Source organism: Blennius ocellaris (genome assembly GCF_963422515.1).
Source record: "Blennius ocellaris genome assembly, chromosome: 14".
Classification (NCBI taxonomy): Eukaryota; Metazoa; Chordata; class Actinopteri; order Blenniiformes; family Blenniidae; genus Blennius; species Blennius ocellaris.
The window spans coordinates 22553892-22576285 of record NC_137663.1 but is presented as its reverse complement, the minus strand read 5'-3'; the positions used below and the strand labels follow the sequence as shown (position 1 = coordinate 22576285).

At 42.2% G+C, this 22394-nt stretch overlaps 1 protein-coding gene across 1 annotated transcript; it reads left to right on the top strand.

Annotated features, from left to right (window-relative positions):
- Positions 1-19609: 19609 nt before the first annotated feature.
- Positions 19610-21655, top strand: flrt1a (fibronectin leucine rich transmembrane protein 1a; the record flags this gene model as incomplete). The annotated part of the gene is made up of 1 exon (XM_080509042.1): positions 19610-21655. The coding sequence occupies one exon, from the start codon at positions 19610-19612 to the stop codon at positions 21653-21655; it is 2046 nt and encodes a 681-aa protein (XP_080365168.1).
- Between the last annotated feature and the right edge of the window lie 739 nt (positions 21656-22394).

Genomic DNA, 22394 nt, shown 5'->3' with positions numbered 1-22394 from the left:
CGCCCTCCACCACCTCCCTGTTTGGTGAATACGCATTATGTGCAGCTGCGTTGAAAGTCAGATCACATCGCAGGCTATCTGTGTGAGAGCAGTGTGTGTGTGTGTGAGTGTGTGTGTGAGGGAGAAATCACTTCAGCTTCAGGTTCTGCACCTTCGCTGTCTATCACAGTGGAACCTGCTGTGAGACAGAAGCAATTTAAAACACATACACGCTCTCATTTAGATCTTTTCTTTGGGCCCCACATGGAGATGGAAAGCCTGAGCTACAGCAACACAGACATGCGCGCTAATCTGCAGGCAGGTCCGACCAGCGCCTGGATTGTAATTTGAAGTTTTCAAACCGTGAAAACATCATTACGACCCTTTCTTTATATGCTTCCTCACATGTTTTATTAATCTCTCATGTCTAGATCTTAAAGAGCTATTTGTCTTAAGCACATTCTAAAGTATTTATAAATGTAAGTTAAAGCTGATGTATATTTTCCTACATTTTACAAGAAGGGGCTGCCTCATTAAAACACAGTCATCTGTCACAATAGGGAAATATCACAATCGTGATATTATCACCACATCAGCGTAAACAATACTCATTGTGTCAGATTGTGTTGGATTATCTACCGAACTCATCTTGAATTATTTACTACTTTTTCTGGTCTAACCAGTTCAAATTGGAAGTTTGATTCATATTTTGCTTCAGGCCTTGTTTACATAACGTTTTCAAGTGAAAACTGAAAACTTTAGCAGCGTTTTGGGAGGCTGTTTCCACGACAACGGCATTGAAAGCGCCAACTTTTCGGAAACACTCCGACTCTGTACGCGGAGGAAAACCTCACTTTTATGAAATGCTGCTACTGCACTTGCAATAAATACTTCTTCTGAACATTTTTTGGAGTAGATGAACAATAACAACAATGGCGGCCTCCAGAGTGTTATTGACTCCTCGTCTATATTCTCCTGGGATTTGGTAGTTTTAAAGTTGGGAGTGACCTCCATACGAATGTCCGTGTCCTCTCCATTGATAATGTTTATAGTGAATTGTTCTCTGCATGCATGGTTTCATTACAAAAACAACCAAGTGCACCAACTCGTGGCCTGGCATGCTATCGACATCACTTTCACCGTTTCTGAATGTTGCGGTTTTTACTTTTCTGAAAGGAAAATGCAAAAAAGATGCATTCTCGCTTGAAAAGTCATCCCCAGTTTGCACAGCTTTGTCTCTTACATAGCAATTCTATGGAGAAAAAAAGCGTAACCTCTGCCGGTAAAAGTGCAAAAAAAATAAATAAAAAGAAAAGATGTACAACCATCTCAACCTGTCTAGATTGTGTACAAAATAAATCTTCTTTAACACTATTTCAGGTCTTGGTGTATGCCTCTCAACTACACAATCCACCAGATTCTCTCCAGCCTCCATCCGTCTTACTATCGCCACCATTCAGTCTCCACAGCGATCAAGGTTATCTATGGAAACAGGTTGAGTAGGAAGTGCTTATAAGGTGTTGCCGACCAGAGCAACCTGTTTACTGGAGTGCAATGGTGCAGACCACTGGCCACACCGACATACTGCAGAGTGATGCTTTAACTTTTAAAAAACATCATTAAAGCCTTTCTGTAACGCCAACTTCCGATGTTCTTGCAGCTCACCGCTGTGGAGAAATCCCCAAGGTATTGAAGGTGAAGGTTGTTCGGCAGGTTTGTCGCATTTTTTAACAAAGTGGTGGGTCGTCCAATTACCGAGTGACTTTATAGAAATGAAACAACTCCCATACAGGCAAGTTAACACTTTACAGCGTCTCACTGTCATGGCGGTCAACCTCCAACATGTTTGTGGTGGTAGAGAGGATAAAATAAAATGCATTTTCATAATAATTAGGTAGCATTTTATCTCCGATCCAAGAAACGTCAACAAAACTTGAACAAAGAAAACTGCATCTTAAGTCAATGGTTCAGTGTTTTCCTATTATTTTCAAGCTGCACTCTGCACAAGCAAATACACGTCTCACAACTCGTGTACCTGACACAACCTAATACAAACAGCTGTTGCATTTCTTGTTTTGGAGAACAATTTTACAGTAACTTTAATGAACACTCGTTGCAGTGTTCCTATATGTCTCTCTGAAGAGTGGAACAATATCACCATGTTGATGTGACATCAGATGATAATGTTCTTTCACCACTTTCAATTACCGTGCCAACATGGCCTTAGACCAATGGTTCCAGTCTGCAGGTATCGACTGCTTCTTAATGAAATTTGCACGAGTCCCCAAATAGCTTTAGAATGATTGATACTTGTATATTGCTTTGCCTATCATTTAAGCTACCGCATGAAAACTTTTACCTTAACATGCATGAAGCATGATCTTCATATTTGGAGGAGTGAATCTTACTGTCCTCCTACTTCCAGCAGTTTTCCCCTCATATATAAACTAAGACCAAAAACTATTGTGAAAGAACATCTACATACATTTAATTGAAGTTTAGAGGTGTGTTTAGGAAATCCGTCCTCCACAATGTCAGATTGATATTATCAGTTGCTTCGATAGTCTGAAAATCTCACCGGTTCACTCTGCTCCCCAGTATATTCCCCCTTTTTTTTGTGTGACAGTAATGGAAAACCAGGCCATGTATATGTTGGAGTTCAGTTTGACGACCGTGTTGCGGTTCTGTTCGGGCTGCTCAGCCAGATCGAAGCTGCAGCAAGTCCAGATGGGAGACAAAGAGTGTTTGTGCAAGCCGCTGGACCTGAGTCAGCAGATTTTACTCGCGGAAAAATCTGCAATAGCAGCTGTAGCACTCGGTTGTCTGAGATCAAACTCAACGTCGGTCCGGGAAGAAGCAGCGGCGCGGGTGTCACGGTGATTGACGGCTCTTGTTAAGGGCAGGATTTCTGAGGGGAGAACAGCGGCTCAGCCTTGTCAAGGTCAGTTGGGAGGTGTTTGGCAGGAATCCAATTGGAGATTTCAAGCTTGAAAATTGAAGATATGCAACCCAACCTGTGTGTCAGAGCTGGGAATCAAGAGGTCAGTTAAGTGCCATAGCAATGATAGGAGGAATGATGGGATGCGATGACGGAGCCAAGAAGTTCAGTGCAGAGAGAGAAAAGGCGGCTCGGCCGTGTCGGACCTCTGAGGAGAGGATGCTGACTTTTTTTTAAATTCTGGGATACCTGTGAGTGTTTCCCGAAAGCCCAGGAAGAAGTGTTTTCAGCAATATATCTGGGTGTCAGAAGAATTTCCTGAAAGCTCTCCAGGTAACCTGCAGACCTTCTTGTATTGAGCTTCAAAACAATAACTCGTGTTTCAACAAGAGCTATGAAACGGCACTGTACATCCCCCCCCCCACCCCCCCTTCCACACTCTGCTGCTGCCATTTTGTTACGTTTATTCCACAGTTGAACATACATACATTCAACAATATATGTATGATTAAAAACATACAGCTGTAGATGTACTGGAATTACATTCGGCAGCAATTTGACTCTGCCTCCGAGCAATCTGACAACTGTTGTGTTTGTTTCAGTTCCAGTTCAGTGGCACGATTATGTTTCTAACTCTGAATGCACACTTTCATCTGTGCCTGGCATCTGTGTTACGTTTTTAATCTGAATCAGAAGTTCCCGAACTGTGAAGCGCTCCTTGTGCAGAGAGTTGAATCGGGGAGTGCAAAGACAAAAGCACGAAACATTATGAAACAGGGCTGCACAATATATACCACATGTATCCACATCACAATAGGAACATTTTCCGATCAACACGTGACAAAAGACGGACTGACCTGCGATAATTTGCGTTTCAGTGCACCGTCAATATATTGTGCCAACCAGATGCAGGCCCACTGCACTGGATTGTGTCGACAACAGGTTGTATTGCACTTCGCTATATCAACGTTACATCATTCCTGGTGGCTGCCTGCCAGAAGTCCAAAGCACCCAAATCAAGAAGAAATGACTGAAAACAACAAAGTCAACAAATGATTGTGAACCGCTGCCACTGGGAACTGGTTATGTGCCTGTGATCCCCCCCCCCCCCCCCCCCCCTCCGGGCCCTTGTGGTTGAAATTGAGGTCAAGGAGAGAAAGCTAACTATTATTTGAAATCAGGTCTGATTATGGCGTGACTAACTAATATAATGCAACAAGGAAGAAAGACGATGTGTGAAGTGAAAAGGTTCCGGGCATTTCACGTTGTATTCACAATAACCCATTGCTGATTTGGCCTGCTTATCAGTAGCAGCAGGTTGAGTCACAACAGTTGACTGTAACACACAACTCATGGATGCAATTAATGTACTTGAGAGTCCTACTGGGTTGCAATTGTTGCAGTCAGCATTGACAATCACATTCGTTATCCTCATGAATTATTTACATCTGAACACAGTGCCCGTATCATCTAAAGTAGTGAAGCTCACACTTCCCAGGGCGGTATTTTTCCTTTGGCCATTGGAACTACCTCCTGGCCCTCGTTGGACAGTGATTCAGCTCTTTTACTTTTGTCTTTCTTTTAGTTCATTTATTGTTGTTAGTTTTAATTAGTGTTACTATGGTACAACTGAAGCAGCAGCCCACATGGTATCAAACACAATGAACCAGTTCTGGAACAAGAAGGTGAGGATTCACTGCTGCCTCTTGTGGCCCTACTACATTTAATTAAAGCAGGGATGTAGAATAATAGACTCCATATTGGCGATAGATGTGAAGGTGGAGGTAAAGCCAGGACTTTAACCCAGAAGCTGGGTGCTTAAAGCCAAAACCTGTAAACTATATATATAATACTGGTCATAATGCCGAGGGGAGTAGAATTGAAATGGTATGAGTGGCTATAAAGGTACAGATCTTCTCATCTACGATCACTTCAGGCCTATAATGAAATGTGTTCATTGTTGTCTTAAAACAGTAAAAACTCACCAGCTAAAGTCATATTTTGATGCGATACTGAAGTGTTTTCCTATTATTTTATGGCTGCATACTTACACAAGGTGCTTACAGTCCAATTCTCTTTCAAACCACGATTTAGCCAAAACCAGGGGTTTAAGTTGCCTTTGTTGTTTGCAGAAGAGTAAAGGACTTCAGCTTTATTGGCATCCAAAGTCTGTACTGGAAGTAATTTTGCAATCTTGGAGAACTCGTCTGCTTGAGTGCATTCAAAGAAATTTGACAAGACTCCGGTGAAGAAGCATCTAAGTGTAAAAGTTTGAAATGTAACAGTGAGGTAACCATCATGCAGTCTTCCTGTATTTTCCAAAATTCCTTTTGAAAAATAAAAAAAGATCCTTTCCATCTTAAACAATTAATGCGACATCTTGTAGTGTGATAGTCCGCTTCTTTTTTTAAAAGTCTTAATGACTACTTAGTTTTAGCTGCTTGGAATCATGCAGATTAGTAATTAAAACAGTCCGACTGGATCTCGAAATGCCAACCTGCTCTGCAGCCATGTGATTTGGATCATTAAAACAGCCGCCAGTATTTTGCTTCTGCAAACCCGTCCCAAATATCTGTACTGCGTAAAGATATTTCTACACATTACTGAGCAATCCTGGCATTTAACAATTGTCTCAGAAAGTGCAGCTCGCGGGGACAATCTTCTCGAACAATATCTTCATCATTTGCAGGCCGTGCATCCGAGTTTTGATATGGAGGAGAGGGGAGAAGAGATAAGTCTCAGTTTCAGGAGCCCGATCAGATGAAGCTCAGCTTCATGACAAGAGGAGTAAGTCAGAGTGACTTTGAGAGGGGACGGCATGCTGTCTCGTGTCACGGTGCCGTCAGCCGTGAGAAAGAGACGCCGCGAGAAAGCAAATACTCCGGCCCAGGTGAACCGTCTGAGGAAAAAAAAGGGAAGTGCTCGGTAATCAGGAGCCCATTTCCTTTTGTGAAGGAAGAGGCGCGATGGCGGCTGAGCATTGAGGAGTTAGACGGGATTTCAGCGGAAACTGATACCGTTTTTAGAGCCTCCAGCTATCACAGGTGGCTGGCCATCAACCGAGTGCCAAGAAATCACAGAAAATCAACCGCGAAAAATTGGTTGCTTAATTTTGCTGACTTAGTATTTTTAATAAATGGCCTTAAAATCCCTTCACTGCAAAGTGCTTTAATATGCAGCGGGTTTTTTTTGGGGGGGGCCGCGTGGAGTCACGGTTATCCAAAATGAAATCTAATTTATTTGGAATAAATGTAATAAAAGCTTGATAAATGAGGAATAAATCACTTAATCCTCTCAACCAGAAGCAGATGACTATAATTGCAAAAAGAGGAATTACAGTCTGTGACATACGGCAGCAGAGGAACATGGCTGGCAGAGAGATCTGTCATGTGCAATGTGGCACTTTGACACTTTACTGACATTGATGGTCATGTTTGATCCCCGCTGATATTTCCTGTCACTCTGTTTTGCTTTTTCCACAGAGGAAAGCAGTGGAACCAGAGGTGACAACTAATCTGCATCAAATCTGAGCATTAAAAAAGAAAATGAAGGAGAAAGAGCTTCTCCTATAAGAAGCGAGCACAAACACGAACACAAACACAAACACACCATCGACCGACTCGGCCTCCCAGAGCTCACGGACGACGTGTTGACGCCTGACAAGAGACGGTTTGGAGGCTTTGAAGGAGTCGCGTTGGGAAGGACGGAGCAAATGGTGCTGCAGCACCTCCTTCTCTGTCAGCCCCACTTCAAAAAGTAAGCTCATATCTGGTGTGTGTTTCACGTTTTTGTCGCTCTCTCTTTTTTTCTTTAGTTTTACATTGTTGCTCCACATGCTTTTCCAACCCCTCAAGCTCACTGCATTGCCATAATGTCTGAGTCACAGTGATGCTGTATGAAGAATAAGATGATCCTTCAAGTGAGTTAACAACAGTGTTAAATTGAAATTATTATTTTGTGAGATTATTTGCAATTAAATATTAATCAAATAATGAATCCAAAAGCAGTGTTTTGTGAAATTTCATTCCAAAGTTATTGTCGTATAAGAAAGTGCAATATTATTTGGTTTATTTGCAACAATTACAATGAATATAGTGCTTCTCTCCTTTCACAGCAAAGCAGTTAAAGTATTTCTAGCATGAGATCGTGATCATGGGAGCAAATGTCCACTAAATTAATCACGGTGCATTTTGAGCAATTCGCTTTTTGGTGTAGCGTTTTGTTGAGCACCTTTTGTACCGTATGTGTGGATTTTCTGGCTTCAACCAAATGGAGGTCTTAAGTCAGGCGTGTCGGGGGCCGGATCGCTAATATAGTGGCATAATAACCTTTAAATTTCAATTTTAAAGTTTTTCTTTGTTGCGGCGTTGAGTAGAAGTTTTGAAAAAGTCTATATTTTTGCTAAATGTCTCCCAATTAGTACAGAAAATGACTACAATCTCAACCTGAAGCCAATTTTAATGATGAGACAAACTGTGTTATAAAGTTGATGGTTTATTTTTCAATTTGCTTGATCGCTGGTTTCCTGGCCCTCTTGTTGGTGGGTTTAATCCCACTGGCCTTATATTTGACACCCCTGTCTTAAGTGAAAGAAACAACAACACCCTATACTACATCTCATGCAACGTTAGAGCAGTTCCATGTTAAACTGACTCTCCTTTAAAGACTCTTCCTCAGTGTGTCTTTGCTCTAAATGGCCACATAGCTGTATTACTGTCGCTGAGCTGTCAGCAATGACCTTAACAGGACGTTTAGAGCAAATTGAAATCACAGAATTTCAGGAGCACGAACGGAATTTTATCGAGTCATTATTTATGGAATAATTGAACATGGACAAACTGTTACATGCTTGTTTTGGAGTTTGTTTGTTTTTTTTCCCCCCTTCACTGACACCAACTCTTCTGTGTGTGCTGCACAATGTGCAGAATGCTCATTGGCTGCATAATATTGAGATATATTTGTTGATGAAATGATTCCCTCCCCCACACACAATCTGAGCCTTTAAGCACAGCAGTGTGTATTGCATTTAAAGTGATAAAAAAAAAAAAAAACCTTCATATTTGCAACATTAGTTTCATCAACCAGTAAAAAGGTAGAAAATGAAAATGCAGCATATTAAAGTGTGGAGTTATTCTTCACTTTCCTGTCACTTTAAGTTGCAGTTTCGGTTGCGACGATGATGATAATGTGTCCGCATAAGCATTCGAATGGACGGTGTTTGACACTTCGGCCATGAACCCATGCATTAAGAAGTTATACTTTAATTATAAATATTACATAACAGGGATTTCCATCGTTCTGTCTGTCCAGCCATCCAAAACACAGTTTTGAGCGGAAAAATTGAGCGAACTTCTGTTGCATTTTGGCAATTTGTTTACGTGACCCTGGGAGTCACTTATAAACAAAATGTTTATACTGCTCACTATTTTGAATTTGACATCGCATTTCCAACAAAGTGTACGTTTTATTATACCATCATCTGCGTAGACACATTTTTCAGACACACCGGGGCCGTTATGAGGAAGAAAGAGCTCGAGTGTTTACGTCCTCCTGTTCTTTGTGTGGGAGTAACAACAGCAGTCTCAGTCTATTATAGTCACGTAAACAGGGTCTAAAGAGACAGGCAATCATACGTGTTTGTGCCTACGGGCAATTTAATTAACCTAAAAAAAAATCAGGATTGACTCTGTGAGGATTCAGGGGAACATGCAAACCCCCACAAACTGCGATAGCTCCACCACAGTGTCGCCTCACACCGTGTACCGGTGTTTGTTTTCAGTCATTTGTATTTTCACATTCATAAACCACAAAAGATAATGAGTTCTACCTTCAGATGAAGCCTCCCTGAGTTTTAGTTACAGAGAAATGGGCACTCGGCTCTGAAACCCTAACTTAATTGTAACAACAGATCCATGAAGACTTGCTCTCGTTTCATTTTAAAACCCCATCTAATGCAAATGTAACTCAATCAGCCTCAGTAAAGGATCATGATTTTAAAATCATTAGCCAACAATAGACTTGTTCCAACGAACTGTACGAAAATTACCACTGTGAACGATCACAACATTAAGTTTTGTTTCCTTTTTCTTTCTTTTTTTCCTATCTTTCTGGGTGAAGAAAAAAAATCCCCCAATTTATCTCAGAATTAAAAATGAGTTGTAACAAATACAAACTGTACCTCCTGTTCAAACTGGCCGTGATTAAATAAGATGTAATTGAAGCCGTTAAACAAACTAACACTTCACAGTTAAACAGTGGGCAATAAAGCTTGTTTTTTCCTTTTTGGGCGGGAGGCCAAAGTAAAGGAAATGTCTAAAATTGAGCCTCTATTAACAAAATAGTAACTGTCTGCTGTTAGTCAATACTTTAAGGTGCGCTTTGCCTTGTGGCACCAGCTGAGTCCTGACCTTTTTGACATAAATGACCACATTCTGTACCTAATATAGGAGTACAATAATTAAAAAAAACTATTAATTCCAGGAGTTTAATTCCTAAATGAAGAATAAAACTTTACTTTTTCTGGTTTTTGAGAATCAGTCTGGCTGGGGGGGGGGGGGGGGGGGGTGAGCGAGGTCGTGTGCAGCCACGGGAGAGTGGAGACTTTTGGAAAAGTGTGCGAGGCATCTTGGGATTCGAATGAACTTTTTGCTTGAGATCTGAACACTCCCACAGCTGATATTTCATGCAGCAGAAACCCACACAAACACCGTGTAAAGTCAAAGCCAAGCGTAGCCTGCATAGGATCTGCTCCTGGGCCCCGGGGGCGGCCCGTATCTGTTTATCCACTGTGATTCCTCATATGGTGAGTTGATGAACTCGTACAGCTTCAAGTGCAGCAACACAAGACAATATTTATCAAGACGAGCCGGGCTTATATACAGCAGTTGCTTTCAAACCGCGGCTACAATTCAATCTCGTAAGCTGATTTATTGCTATTTGATATATTTAACGGCTCCTTAATTAATTCTCCAAGTTGCATTACTGGAGCCGTTCCTCCGCGAGAGGAAGTTTTATTGGACAAAAGTGGATTTTAACTGGGTGACATTCATTATTTCAATCAGTCAAAACAAAAAGATGGGGAGGGGGGCGGAATCAAGCATTTGTTTTGCGTAATACTTAGAAAGAGGAACATAAAGGCGAGAAAGAGCACAAAGAGAAAATAATGCAAAAAGCGAGGAGAGAAGCTGCTGAAAAGTTAGTTAAAAAAAAAAAAAAACGAATGCAGAGAAAAGGACAGAATCACTGAAGGAAAGAATGAGACATGAAATGCAGCGGATGCCCGTGATTTTTGGACAATGCATTTAAAGACATTCGTGAATGTGACACAGACTGCCGGCAGGCCAGTGAAAGGGCGACATGATTGTGAGGAAGTCATGTTGATGAAGACGATGATGAAGCAAAGGAAGGGGAAACTGGGTCTCAGGCAGCCACGAGCCTCATGTGTGATTTTTTTTTTTTTGGGGGGGGGGGGCGGCAATGTGGAGAAGCAAGGACAAAAGTGTGTCTCATAAATAAGAAGCTTTTGTTAAATCAATGCGGAGTGAAATTGAGTCCTCGGATGTTCGGGCAGCGCCGACTGTGTTTGATTGTGGATGCTACAGTATTTTCTTTTTTTTTTTTTGGTTCTTGATGTAGAGGAGAGCGTGGAGATACAAATTGCTGGAAGGCACTCGAGTAACACAACCAGCTGCGAAATCGGATGAGATCACGGCCCCGGCATGTGAAGGGAAGCGACCTATGATCGGTCCAACCAAACACTCAAATTATTTATAAGACTTTCTGGGTTGTACCAGGATGCAAGTTTAATTTCTGAAGGACAGATTGTTGTTTGCATGAACGTCCATGCGATTTAAAAAAAAAAAAAAAAAAAAAAAAAAAGGCATTTTCTGCTCTTATGGTGACAAATGCGTTTCACGATGATCGAGCCGTATTGCGCTGTAATTATGTTTTTTAAATTCACTCTGTTTCTCTCCACACACCTAAATTGCTCCTGTTTGGTCTCTTTATGATATTGAACGCAGACTTGCTGCTGTGTGCCGGCGATTGTTTGCTTCCATTCCCAGAGTGGTAATTGTGGTAAGCAGGACGTTTGCTTTGAAAAATTGCTCAGCTATATGTGTTACTGAAAGGCAGCCAGATTTCTTGAAATCAGTCATTCTTTCCAACCGGAAATCAATTTAAAGAACTTACAGGAGCAAAACAGACGGAAACAGACTAACAGCACATTATGTCCTCAAACCCTGATGTGTTAACAGGCATCAGATTTTCTCTTGATCTATATTATTCAGCTTCACAACTCCATGTTTTAGTAAAAAAAAAAAAAAAATTCTAAATATAATGACGTATTTCAGACAAATTGAAAAAAAATACAGTAAATGTTACAGGTTAATATAACTTTTGCCTTCAGATTGTAATTCAGAGGTGTCATTTTAATTGAGGAGCCCCAAATACAACCCAACTTCATCTTGAGTGGGCCGCACCGGTAAAATAGTCCCATAATCTTTAAATTTAACCTTTAAAGATTTTCTTTGTTGTATTTGTGAGTATTTGTGAAGAAAGTGTACAGTAGATATTTTCATGAAAACCAAACACTTACTCCCCAATATTACTACAATCTTAACATAAAGTTGATTTTAATGAAACCTTCAGATTCAAAGATTCAGCAGAAAAGCACTGAAAACTAGTGAAATGGTGATTATCTGTCTATGGAGCAAGTGAATTTTACATGAAAAGAAATCTTGAAATAGAATTTTTAGTTTCCGATTATACTGTAAAATCAAGATAAATAACTTTCTAAACAATCTTTTAAAACAATTATGTCTGAAAATACCATTTGACATCTTGGCAAGTGCCAAATAATTTGCAGCGATCATCCCGAGTGTGATTATAACATAATATACAGAATGAAAATCACATCCTGCTGAACTTGCTGATCAATGATGTTTCTGTTTAAGCGTCTGGATTCGTCAGGGTCTCAGGATTGTACTCCCAGTGAAGCTTTGTCATAATGTTATAAAGTGAACGCTTCCGCCTTTTTTATATACGCTGCGGTTCAGAACGAAGACGCTATTAGTTTACGAGCCGTGTGCTGCTCTGCGCCGTCGGTGGAAGACACAACGCGAGCTTGACAGAGGAGCTTGGCGAGTAAACTTCAGATGCGTCCGCCTGTGTCAGTGGTCATAATGCGGTCTTTGATCGGGCCCTCGCAGGCTTCGGAAATGGTTCGCACCTCTCTGAATGTTGCCGCTGCGCAAAATAGAGGAAACGGTTTCTTCTCAAGAAGCGCCAACTTCCCCGTTTTGAGAAAGAAAATAGCACTTGATCATTTTAAATGCGACTTATAAAGGCGAATTTATCTTCTGCCTTTAAGTCAAGGAGTCGGCCTGTGGTTGTCACGCTTCAGCTGGGACTCTGATTGGATTTTTTTTTTTTTTTTTTTTTTTTTTTTTTTATTTGTGAGAAAGGGAGAGAGGGAGGTTGGTTAACTTAATTGGTAAAATCTGAATTCAACCCTGACAGGTTGCAAAATACAAGGCCGTGGGAGGCCCGGGCGGCTGAGTCACACAACAGCCCCGGCGCCTTCAGGGTGAAAATTAACCTCAGAAATAACAGAGTGGGGGGGGACGACAGATAACATCAATGGAAAAGCTCCCCGTATCCCTGACACTTTTACGGGGTTGTGAGCTGATGCCTGACGGCCATGTTGGACGTCCAGCAGCGATAAACACCAAACATGACTCCAAATATAAAACTCGTCGTCGTCATCACTGATGAAGTCACGTGGATATATTGTATGAACTCTCCACTTAAACATGAACTACACTGAGCATAATAAATTAAACCAATTAAATTATTTGAAGTGCAAATTAAGTTGCTGTTAGGTAACGTCAGTGAATGAGGTGAACTGAGGCTCTGTTCACATGTTTCAGACAAACAAATCTCCGTTGACCCAGCAGAGTTTTGAAAATTATCTTTGTTTACGCAGAAACAGTGAAGTAGTTTTTTTGTAGGGCCGCTAATGGGTGCTGCTGTTTGTTTTCGTAATGAACCACACACAGGTTTGCAGAGAGCAAATACACTATAAACATTAAAAATGTCAAGTACAAGTACATTGGTGTGGACAAACGGCCACGTTAGGTTGCCATTACGGGTGACTACCAACTATTACAGTACATAGTCCCATGAAAATATAGACTCGGAGTCGTGACACTCTGGACGCAAACATTGTTTGCAAAAAAACCGTTTACTATCAGAATAGAGGCCAAATGGGGCCAAGAGCTGGAGAAGTCTAGTTTTCTTCAGCGGTAGCAAATAAAACCACCCATGTGTTCAATTAATAGACAATAAAACAAGCAATATGATTTTGATGCTGAAATTCAACAAAACAGCAGGTGTCTGACAAAAAGAAAAAGCTGATTTACAGTGGTCACCATGGCAACAATTGGATTTCCATTTCATTTACTTCATAAGTAAACATTCATAAGTTACGTCTGTTATTCTTCCTTGTATATTTTTTTTCACCTTTAATTTCTAGAAATAAATCCTGATAAGAATAAAAAAATATACAGAGTAAAAACTTACTTTGTCATTATTAATATCTCATTTGGTCCCAAAGATACCCTGAAAAACTGGATATTGACATTTGAATTTGAGGCAGAATGTGGATTGAGCTCCATGAGAGAAGTTCCTCCTCCCACCAGCTGGCTCACGTCAACACTGTTAATGTGTTTAGTGTGTTCTACACACATGCATATGATTAGAATGGTTAATATAAAAAAAAAAACAGCTGTTACTTCGCTGATTAGCGAAGTAACTCGCCACAAATTCCGGACTTCAGACAAGGCCTGGTTTTTTTGAGTTGTGGATGAGTTAATTCCTCCGGTGTTATAACTTTGATCTTCCCTCGTAGAAGCAGACAGTTTAAGAAAGCTTTAAGAAATTGCTTCTTTTAAATTGTAACGATGGTGGTAAAACGTCCATTTCATCCGAGTATGTAAATCTTCCCCAGGTGTTAAAATGTGCCCCAGAAAGCTTTGGCCGATCAGTGAGACAATTTTTTTTTATTTTATTTTTTGCTGGCAAACTGAATTTTGCTGCATTTAGCAATAAACCAGCTTAGTTGAGGTGACTGACTGCATCACAGTAAAACCCCGGAGAAACCTACTGGATTAGGCTATTGATCAGGGTTAACATGCTGCACACTTACAACGTAACCCTCCCAGAATCCTCTCAACATCATGTGAGATTTGGAGTTGCCTTCAAACACAATGTGTTTGAGCACATTGCTGTGAGTCAATGCTGGGAATATTTACCTGTGATTAATTCAGGGGGCAGCAGCAGCCCCTTCCACAGAGAGGACGAGGTATTAGACTAGTGGTATGACAGGACGTAGTTTTATGAAGCAATGTAGAGTAAAAAGTCTCTTCTGGGGCGCATAACCACCAGCAAACACATATTAAAAGCACATTTAAAGGTTTGTAGTCCCGCATTATGTAATATTGCTGCATTTTGTGATTGTCTTCCTCATTTTGCAATAAAATTCTTCAACTCATTTTCTAATAAACTTTACCGCATTGCAACACGGGTTGTTATGAATGAATGAACCCAGTGGGACTAACAATCTGGTCTCATTTCTTCAAGAAAATAGATATGGGTGGTGGAAATACTGCTTGGCTACTGCTTACGCTGGCGGGACGTGAGCAAAAACAAAGAGTGACATATAATGCTAGTCCAACTGAATGTTGACTTTTTGTCATTATTAAACATAGAACCACGGATATGAGATGAAGGGCAAACTTTATAACATAATGACCGGATAATTACATTTTCTTAAAAAAAAAAAAAAAAGTAGAACACACACATTTTGTAATAACTGCTTAAAAATGTATTACATAGTGCAACATGATTACATAATGCAGCGATACAAGGTTATTATGACACTGTTTTACTGGTCCAATCCAGATGAAACTGAGCTGTGTGTGGCCCCTGAACTAAAATGTTTGACACCCATGGTCAAGATGAGCTGCTGAAGTTCAAAGTGAGCATGAGGATGAGGCAGGAAGGTGATTTAAAGGACATTGAATGTGACTTGGTTGTTTGTGCCAGATGGTCCGAGTATTTCATAAACTGCTGATCTCCTGGGATTTTCAACCGTCTCCAGGGTTTAGATCAGGGTTCCCCAATGTCCTGCACGTTTTAGCTCTCCCAGCTTCAGCACGCCTCAATCTGATGATGACGTCATCGTCAAAGCTTGTAAAAACGCCAAGTAACGAGACCCTTATTGCAGTGCAATGTAGGACACCGGCCCTAAAACCTTCTTGAATCTGTGATACAAAGGAATAAAGTAGCTCTAGTATTTCTGAAACCAAAACACACCAAAAAAATACGCGTTTTCACTCGTTGCAGTGTGAACGGAGCCTGAGTGTGAGTGAGTTCTCTGCCTCCACTCAGTCAGCTGGGATCGTCACCAGAGCACCAGAGCCTACGTCAGATAAAGCCATTTAGAAGATGGACAACTGAAATGCTCACAGCTGCAAAGCATATATGCTCCCGTTGCACATGCAAGCGGTGGAACTGATTTCTTAAATGTTTTCCAAATGCTTGATGCCTTGGTCACGTTTAATCTGTCTTCTCAACACAGGGTGCAAATACTTTTCATTTATGGGTTATTATGGAGTATGTGACGAAAAAAAAAAGAACACTATTTTCACTGAAACCGCACCCCCCCCCCGCCACAGATCTCTCTATATGTCACATACACTGGGTCTTTGTGTCAGCAGCTGAGATGAGAAACTGCTGAGTGCAAATCCAATCAATCCTTCATGCCAAGAAATCGGTGCATAAACCAAAAAAAAAAAAAGTGAGTTAGTACGGGGGCGAATCCATTACTTCTTTAGCCTTTAACACGTTATTCAATCTGCCTCTATGGCACATTCGTATTCTCAAAAGAGGAGGAGATGATAGAGATTTGATGGGATTGTGATGCGCTGGAACATCAAGTAATTCGTAATTAAAATTGATCATGAGCCACAGACACGGGGACTCATTTGGTCTGAAAACATAAACATAGACGGCTTCGTTCTTAACAGAAGATGTCAATGAAGCGACAATGAACACTTTGATTTTGCCAACAATAGAAGCAATCTGCACAGTGTAAAATGCATCTGCTCTAAGCTGTTTATATATTTATTTCTCGGGAACAAAGACTATTTGTGCGTCCTTGTTTTTGATGGCTTGAAGATTATATAACATTTCTGTTTAAAACCCAGCGTCTTATCTTCAGAATTACAAGAAGCATCATAAAACCCCACAGCCCCGATGCTCTGTTTGAATGACAAGATTGTGCTTTACTGCCTGATATTTGCATCTGTCTCTTGATTTATTTGTGTCGCCACCCTAACCAGCATGTTTTGCATCATCTTTTCCACATGTCCAATCCACAAATCTAAAATGCGATCCACAGATGTGGCATGTAAGATAAGCTGCGGGCCGCTATTATCTTTTCCCCGCCATCGGTAAAGTGGATTTCCCGATACATCAGCAACCCCTTCGGTCATCCAAAATCCAGTTTTCCAGATTTCTCAGCCCTATTCCTCTGTGGGGGCCTTAATGGGGAGATGGGATTCAAAGGTCTTGCTCCGAGCTGATTTCTGTCACTCCCTCTCGCTCCCTGTCGGTTTTATTTTTTATGTAAATCGATCCAGTCTTGGGTTCCAGTATTAGATTGGGGGTTGTTGTGTGTACTGTACTCTGCCTAAGGCGGCTGGCTGTCTGGATAACACATTACCCCACATCCCTGCTCCCGCCCCCTCCCCTCTTCTCCTCTCTCTCTATAGAGAGGCTGAAATGTAGAATGCAACCATATAGATTGTTCACATGTGGGTTAATGTTTGCAATTTGATCATGCATGGACAGGCAAACACACAGGACTTCGGATGTATTCACACACAGACGGACACAAAGGGCAGCTGGGCTCTTTGCGCTTTTGTGTCATTTTGCAATAGATGGAGGAAAAAAGAGCAACAGTGAGGCAGAAATATGAAAAGAAGAAAACAAAACAAAACAAAAAAAACGATCCTGCAATGTGAGTGTGCTGTGCTTTGCAGCACCTGCTTAATCCAGGGACTCATGACTCAATATGCTCTATTAATCCCTCTGGCTCTCTGCTCCACTTCAATCTCACACCACATCTAGCTTGTTTTTAAAGGGCTGGCCCAAATACTCCACCGTCCAAGAGACTCGCTGCTGAAGCTCTGGGGATTCAAAAGTCATCCATTCTTTAGCACTACTCAGCCTCTCTCTCTCTCTCTCTCTCTCTGTATATATTTCATTTTTTTGTGATAAAGTGAATCAGTATCAAACTGCGTAAAGTAACATTTCTCAGCTCTTTAAATTTTTTATTTCGCTCTTCAGGTTTCACTTAAAGTGCACTGACACCACTTTGCTGTGTCAAGAGGACTGAAATGGAAATAGGCACAAAAAAAGGGATTAGAGAGTCGTAGTTGAATTTACCAGGGAATTTGAGTTGTTAATATTTCGTGGAGCCGGAAACTCAGTCAATACGGTCTCTTCTGACGGGCCCTTGTGATGTGCTAACGGAGCACGGCGGCGTCGGGCAAATGTGAACTACAAAACACGTCACGCCAGAATTTTGCACGACAGACGTGACGGCCGAAAATTTCATGTAAAAAGCCGGCAATGATCTTCCCAGTTGGGGTCATATATGCAGAAATATGTGCACAATATCCAAGCAGAATGTGAGAAAAAACAGCAGATGTGTGGCTGTTCCACACAGAGGACAAACAACAAAAAAGGAAGTCCTGCCTGAAAACTGATTTTCTTTTAAAACATCACACATCACAGCTATAGAAATCCATTTCTCTCCATGTGTGACACTTTCTGCAGCAGCCAAAATATTAATAATATCCCGCCAGCCTCAATCTCAGTCGTCCATTTTCCAGGCTGCGCACTTTGTTTTGAGCGAAAGTATCAAATGGTTGCGATCAATGGGCATTAAAGTGTCCAGATGGGTTTGATAGTTGAACCGTGAAGTTCAATTCAAGTCTAACCTAATAGTGAATTATTTACATGCTTGCATGTTTAACGTCCACATCTCACAGCGGAGACGAAAAGCAATCCTCCTTTTGTCGTCTGAGCAAGGAATTTTCTGAATATTTGCAAACGGCCGACAGTAATTACTTGTCGATGAACTGTCTTCAAACCTGCCTCGACTGAACAAGTGCTGGAGTGTTTGATGATGTTTGTTGTTGTTTTTTTTGCTAACGGTCATTCGTTTCTTGAAAATGAGTGAAATGACACCAAAGTTTATTCTCACAACTTCCAATGTTTTCCTAATAAACAAGAAGGCACACTGATGAATGTTTGCAAATAGGTACTCGACAAATTCAACTCCCAGCAGAGTTGTCATTCATTTGGTTAATTATCGTGCCGTCTAGCTTACACTCTTGGGAGTACTGTAATCTGTATGAGAGCTGACTGGCTCTCGCAGATCACCTCGGATTTGTGAGGAAATCAATACGACAGTCTGACTACGTCTCACCGCCGTGTGGGCCTGAACAGTTTGACTAATGCTCCTGGTTATTGAAGACTTCGATGGGCTCAGTTCGTCACTGACGCGAGTGTTGCAATTCACCATTTTCCGTATCTTTGCTGTCAATACTGCGCTTGCTGTTATGGTATCTCTCACTTAATTAGCAACAACAAATCACGATGCCAATCAGCATCTGAGCGCCGCTTATGTAGATTCCCACTGCACAATTACAGAGGCTGAAAATAGTTAATTAGCTGTCAAGTCGTCTGCATTCAGCTACAGATTTTATCTTTCCATTACTGTTTTATGGTACAACGATACAACAAAACTTGGTTAAGTCAACGAGATCCAAGGAGAAGCTTTATACGGTGCCAGGCCGACTCTGAACGTTCACGATGATCACTCTACAACATGTTCTTCCTACTTGATAATGAAAAGTATATTCAGCTCTGACTGGCTAATGCAGCCATCTGCTGGCAACTCCTAATGGAGTTATGGAGCCTCTCAAGGTCTCATAAATAATTTAGACATGGAGAGTATTCTCAAGGCCTCATATTTACGCACAAGGCTTAATTCTCAATGTAAGATTGGATTTGTTGATTCCAGAGTGGCTTCCCGAGACTTGTTTCTGTCTAAATATTCAGAATGCTTTACAAATCCAAATCGAGTTTTTCCCCCCCTCTAATCTTGGATTACTCTTGCTAATTCAACATAATGATTGTTGACTGTGGAGTATCTCTGTGTCTATTTTGACTTTGACTGGGTGGCAGTATTTTGTAAGAGGCTGTGTTGGGAATTCTCACAGATCCATCCACGCATGCACATCCTCAAGATGTGATAATTAATTATTGGAGAAAAAGAGAAAACTTAATCGTGTTACTGACTGCAAGATGTCTTTGTTTTGACATAATAACAAGAATCTCATATTGTTGAGACATAGGAGAGTGGGAGTGCAGCATGACATTGTGTGGAATCATCTGCGTTTTCACCTGGGACGAGTAACTAATTTATGTATGCATCAGTGGTGACTGTTTCTTTCTCTTTCTCTCACAGGGTGGAGGTCACAGGATCCCAGTCTCCTGCAGTGATTTGAGGATTAAACACACCCTGGGAAAACAGAGACAGTGCTTATGCGCATCACAATGGCACCTGCATGTGTGACCAGACTAGGGACTTGGCTCTTCGTGCTGTTTATTTGCTTCACGCAATTTGCCAGCATGGTTCATTTTGCTGCGGCAACGATACAAGGGTATGTTGGAGAGACAGACATGACATGCCCATCTGTATGCAGGTGCGATGAGGACTTTATCTACTGCAATGACCGTGGACTGAGCTCCATCCCGTCACTGCCTCCCTCTGCGTCCGTCCTGTACCTTCAAAACAACCACATCAACAACCCAGGCTTGCCCACCTCCTTGGAGCGCCATCTTGCCGTCCGTGTGGTCTACCTCTATGATAACGAGCTGGATGAATTCCCCATGCACCTGCCACCGTCGGTGCGTGAACTGCATTTGCAGGACAACAACATCCGCACCATTCCACGTAGCACACTGGCTCGGATGCCCTTGCTAGAGAAGCTCCATTTGGATGACAACTCTATTTCCACCGTCTCCATCGAGGACCAGGCCTTTGCTGACAACCCACGGTTGCGCTTACTTTTCCTTTCACGCAACCACTTGTCTAGTATCCCCTCAGGGCTACCTGCCTCTCTTGAAGAACTCCGTCTTGATGATAACCGGATCTCCACTATCCCGACCCACGCCTTCCGAGGCCTTGCCTCACTTCGATGTCTTGTCCTGGATGGAAACCTTTTGGCAAACCAGCGTATTGCAGACGACACATTCTCCCGCCTCTCTAACTTGACTGAATTGTCCCTTGTCCGTAATTCCCTCCTCACTCCACCTGTCAACCTGCCCAGCGCCCATCTGCAACGACTTTCACTCCAGGACAATGCCCTGACACATATGCCACGTGGCTCCTTGGATGGTATGCGCAGGCTACAGAGGCTGGACTTGTCAGGAAACAATCTGACGACACTGCCGAGAGGACTGTTCAAAGACCTGGATAGCCTGGGGCAACTGCTGGTTCGAGGGAATCCTTGGAACTGTGGCTGCAACCTTCGATGGCTGTATGACTGGCTGCATGCCCGCGGTAACGCCATCACCGTCAGGGGTCTCATCTGCCATGGGCCCGACCGGGTGCGAGACATGGCTTTATTAGACTTGACCAGTGAAATGGAGGACTGTGAGGTGGTGAGGACAGCGGGGACCAAAGACAGAGCAGGCGTAGGTGGAGTTGAAGGCTCTACTACCAACACCCCTCCACAGGGCTCTCTTTTCACCCTCCGGTCAAAGCGACCTGGCTTTGGGTTTCCTGACTCTTTCTTAGACTACACTCTGAGCAGCAGTGGAGTGGGTAAGAGTCTCGCCCTCAACGTGAAACCGTTGTCCCACAACAGTGTCCGTGTTACCTGGAGTGTGGCTCAGCCGAGCTCCTCCTTCAGGCTAAGCTGGCTCCGACTGGGCACTGGAAATGCGATGGGATCGATGACAGAGACGCTCGTCCGAGGTGATCGTCGAGAGTACCTGCTCACCTCCTTGCAACCTCGCTCGAGCTACATCATCTGTATGGTGCCCTTGCCTGCTAGTTCCGAAAGCAAAGGTGTAATTTCCGGAGATACTGACTCTGATGACGCTCTGGTTTGTGCAAAAGCCGAAACATCAGAGCCGAGTCCCTTGGAGGAGGAGAAGAATGAAGGCTCGAAGCAGATGACAACTTTACCCCTGACAGGAATTGTTGGTGGAGCTTCTGCCATTGTATCTCTCGCTCTTATTTTTGGTGTCTTCTGTTGGTATGGACATAGGACTGGGAATTTGTGCTCCCGTGACCACTATACTCGCAACAACTCAAAAAAAAGGAAAAACTATGATGATTATATTGAGTCTGGCACCAAGAAGGACAACACCATCCTGGAGATTCGTGGCCCGGGCTTCCAGATGACGCCAATGGCGGCTTGTCAACCAATGCAGCCGAAACCCCTTCGAGAGGATTATATCATACATACCATTTTCCCCTCTAATGGCACTGGCCTGTACAAGGGTGCCAATCACGTTTCTAATGCAGGACATGGCACTAATCGTGGCTATCGAGAAGCAGGAATCCCAGATATAGACTACTGTTACACATGATGCACTGTACCAGGTCCTGTTCACAGTGTTGTTGGTAAACTGTATAGATGCACAATTTCCCTTCGCATGGACACTTCTGAAGCACCCCTCTGTGCCTTCTTCTTCTGGTCTCCCATTCCAAATGACCTGCTGTTCACAGCACTGAAAGAACTGTAAGTGATCAACTGGAACTGAAACCCTGTGAAAACGGTTCACGGCAGGATCGCAGCAGCCAATGCCCCAGTTGTAAATGCACAGCCGAGTGTTTCTTCACCATCTTAGTAATGGCCTGTGTACGTTTCCTTTTCTGCTCTTTCCCTGTGACGACATGTAAGCAAAGAATGTATCCGCTGTGAAAAGGTCAAACTTAGCACAGGTGCAGGTCGAGTTCCTCTTTCATGAACCGGAGCCGCAAGCAGCCACTTCAAAATGGATAAAGTATGACAAAGAGACATTTTGTTTTGGTACACATTTCCAGTTCACCAATCATACAGAGTATGTAGTCTTATCAAGTCATTGTTCCAAATGCCTCAATCTATATTGATGTGCCCTACCAGCTATCTGAGGAAAGGGCTTTGTAAAGCTGTGAATTGTTCTATTTCAAGCAACCCAATAACCACGTGTCTTAAAGTAGGCTTGTTATTACCTTTTTCAGTAGTTGGCAGGGTGAAGATCTTGAAAAGGGCTGGTCAGCCTGGGTAATACCTCCTGAGATCATTCACACAGGATCAGTATTGTAGTGTTGCATCACATGAAATGC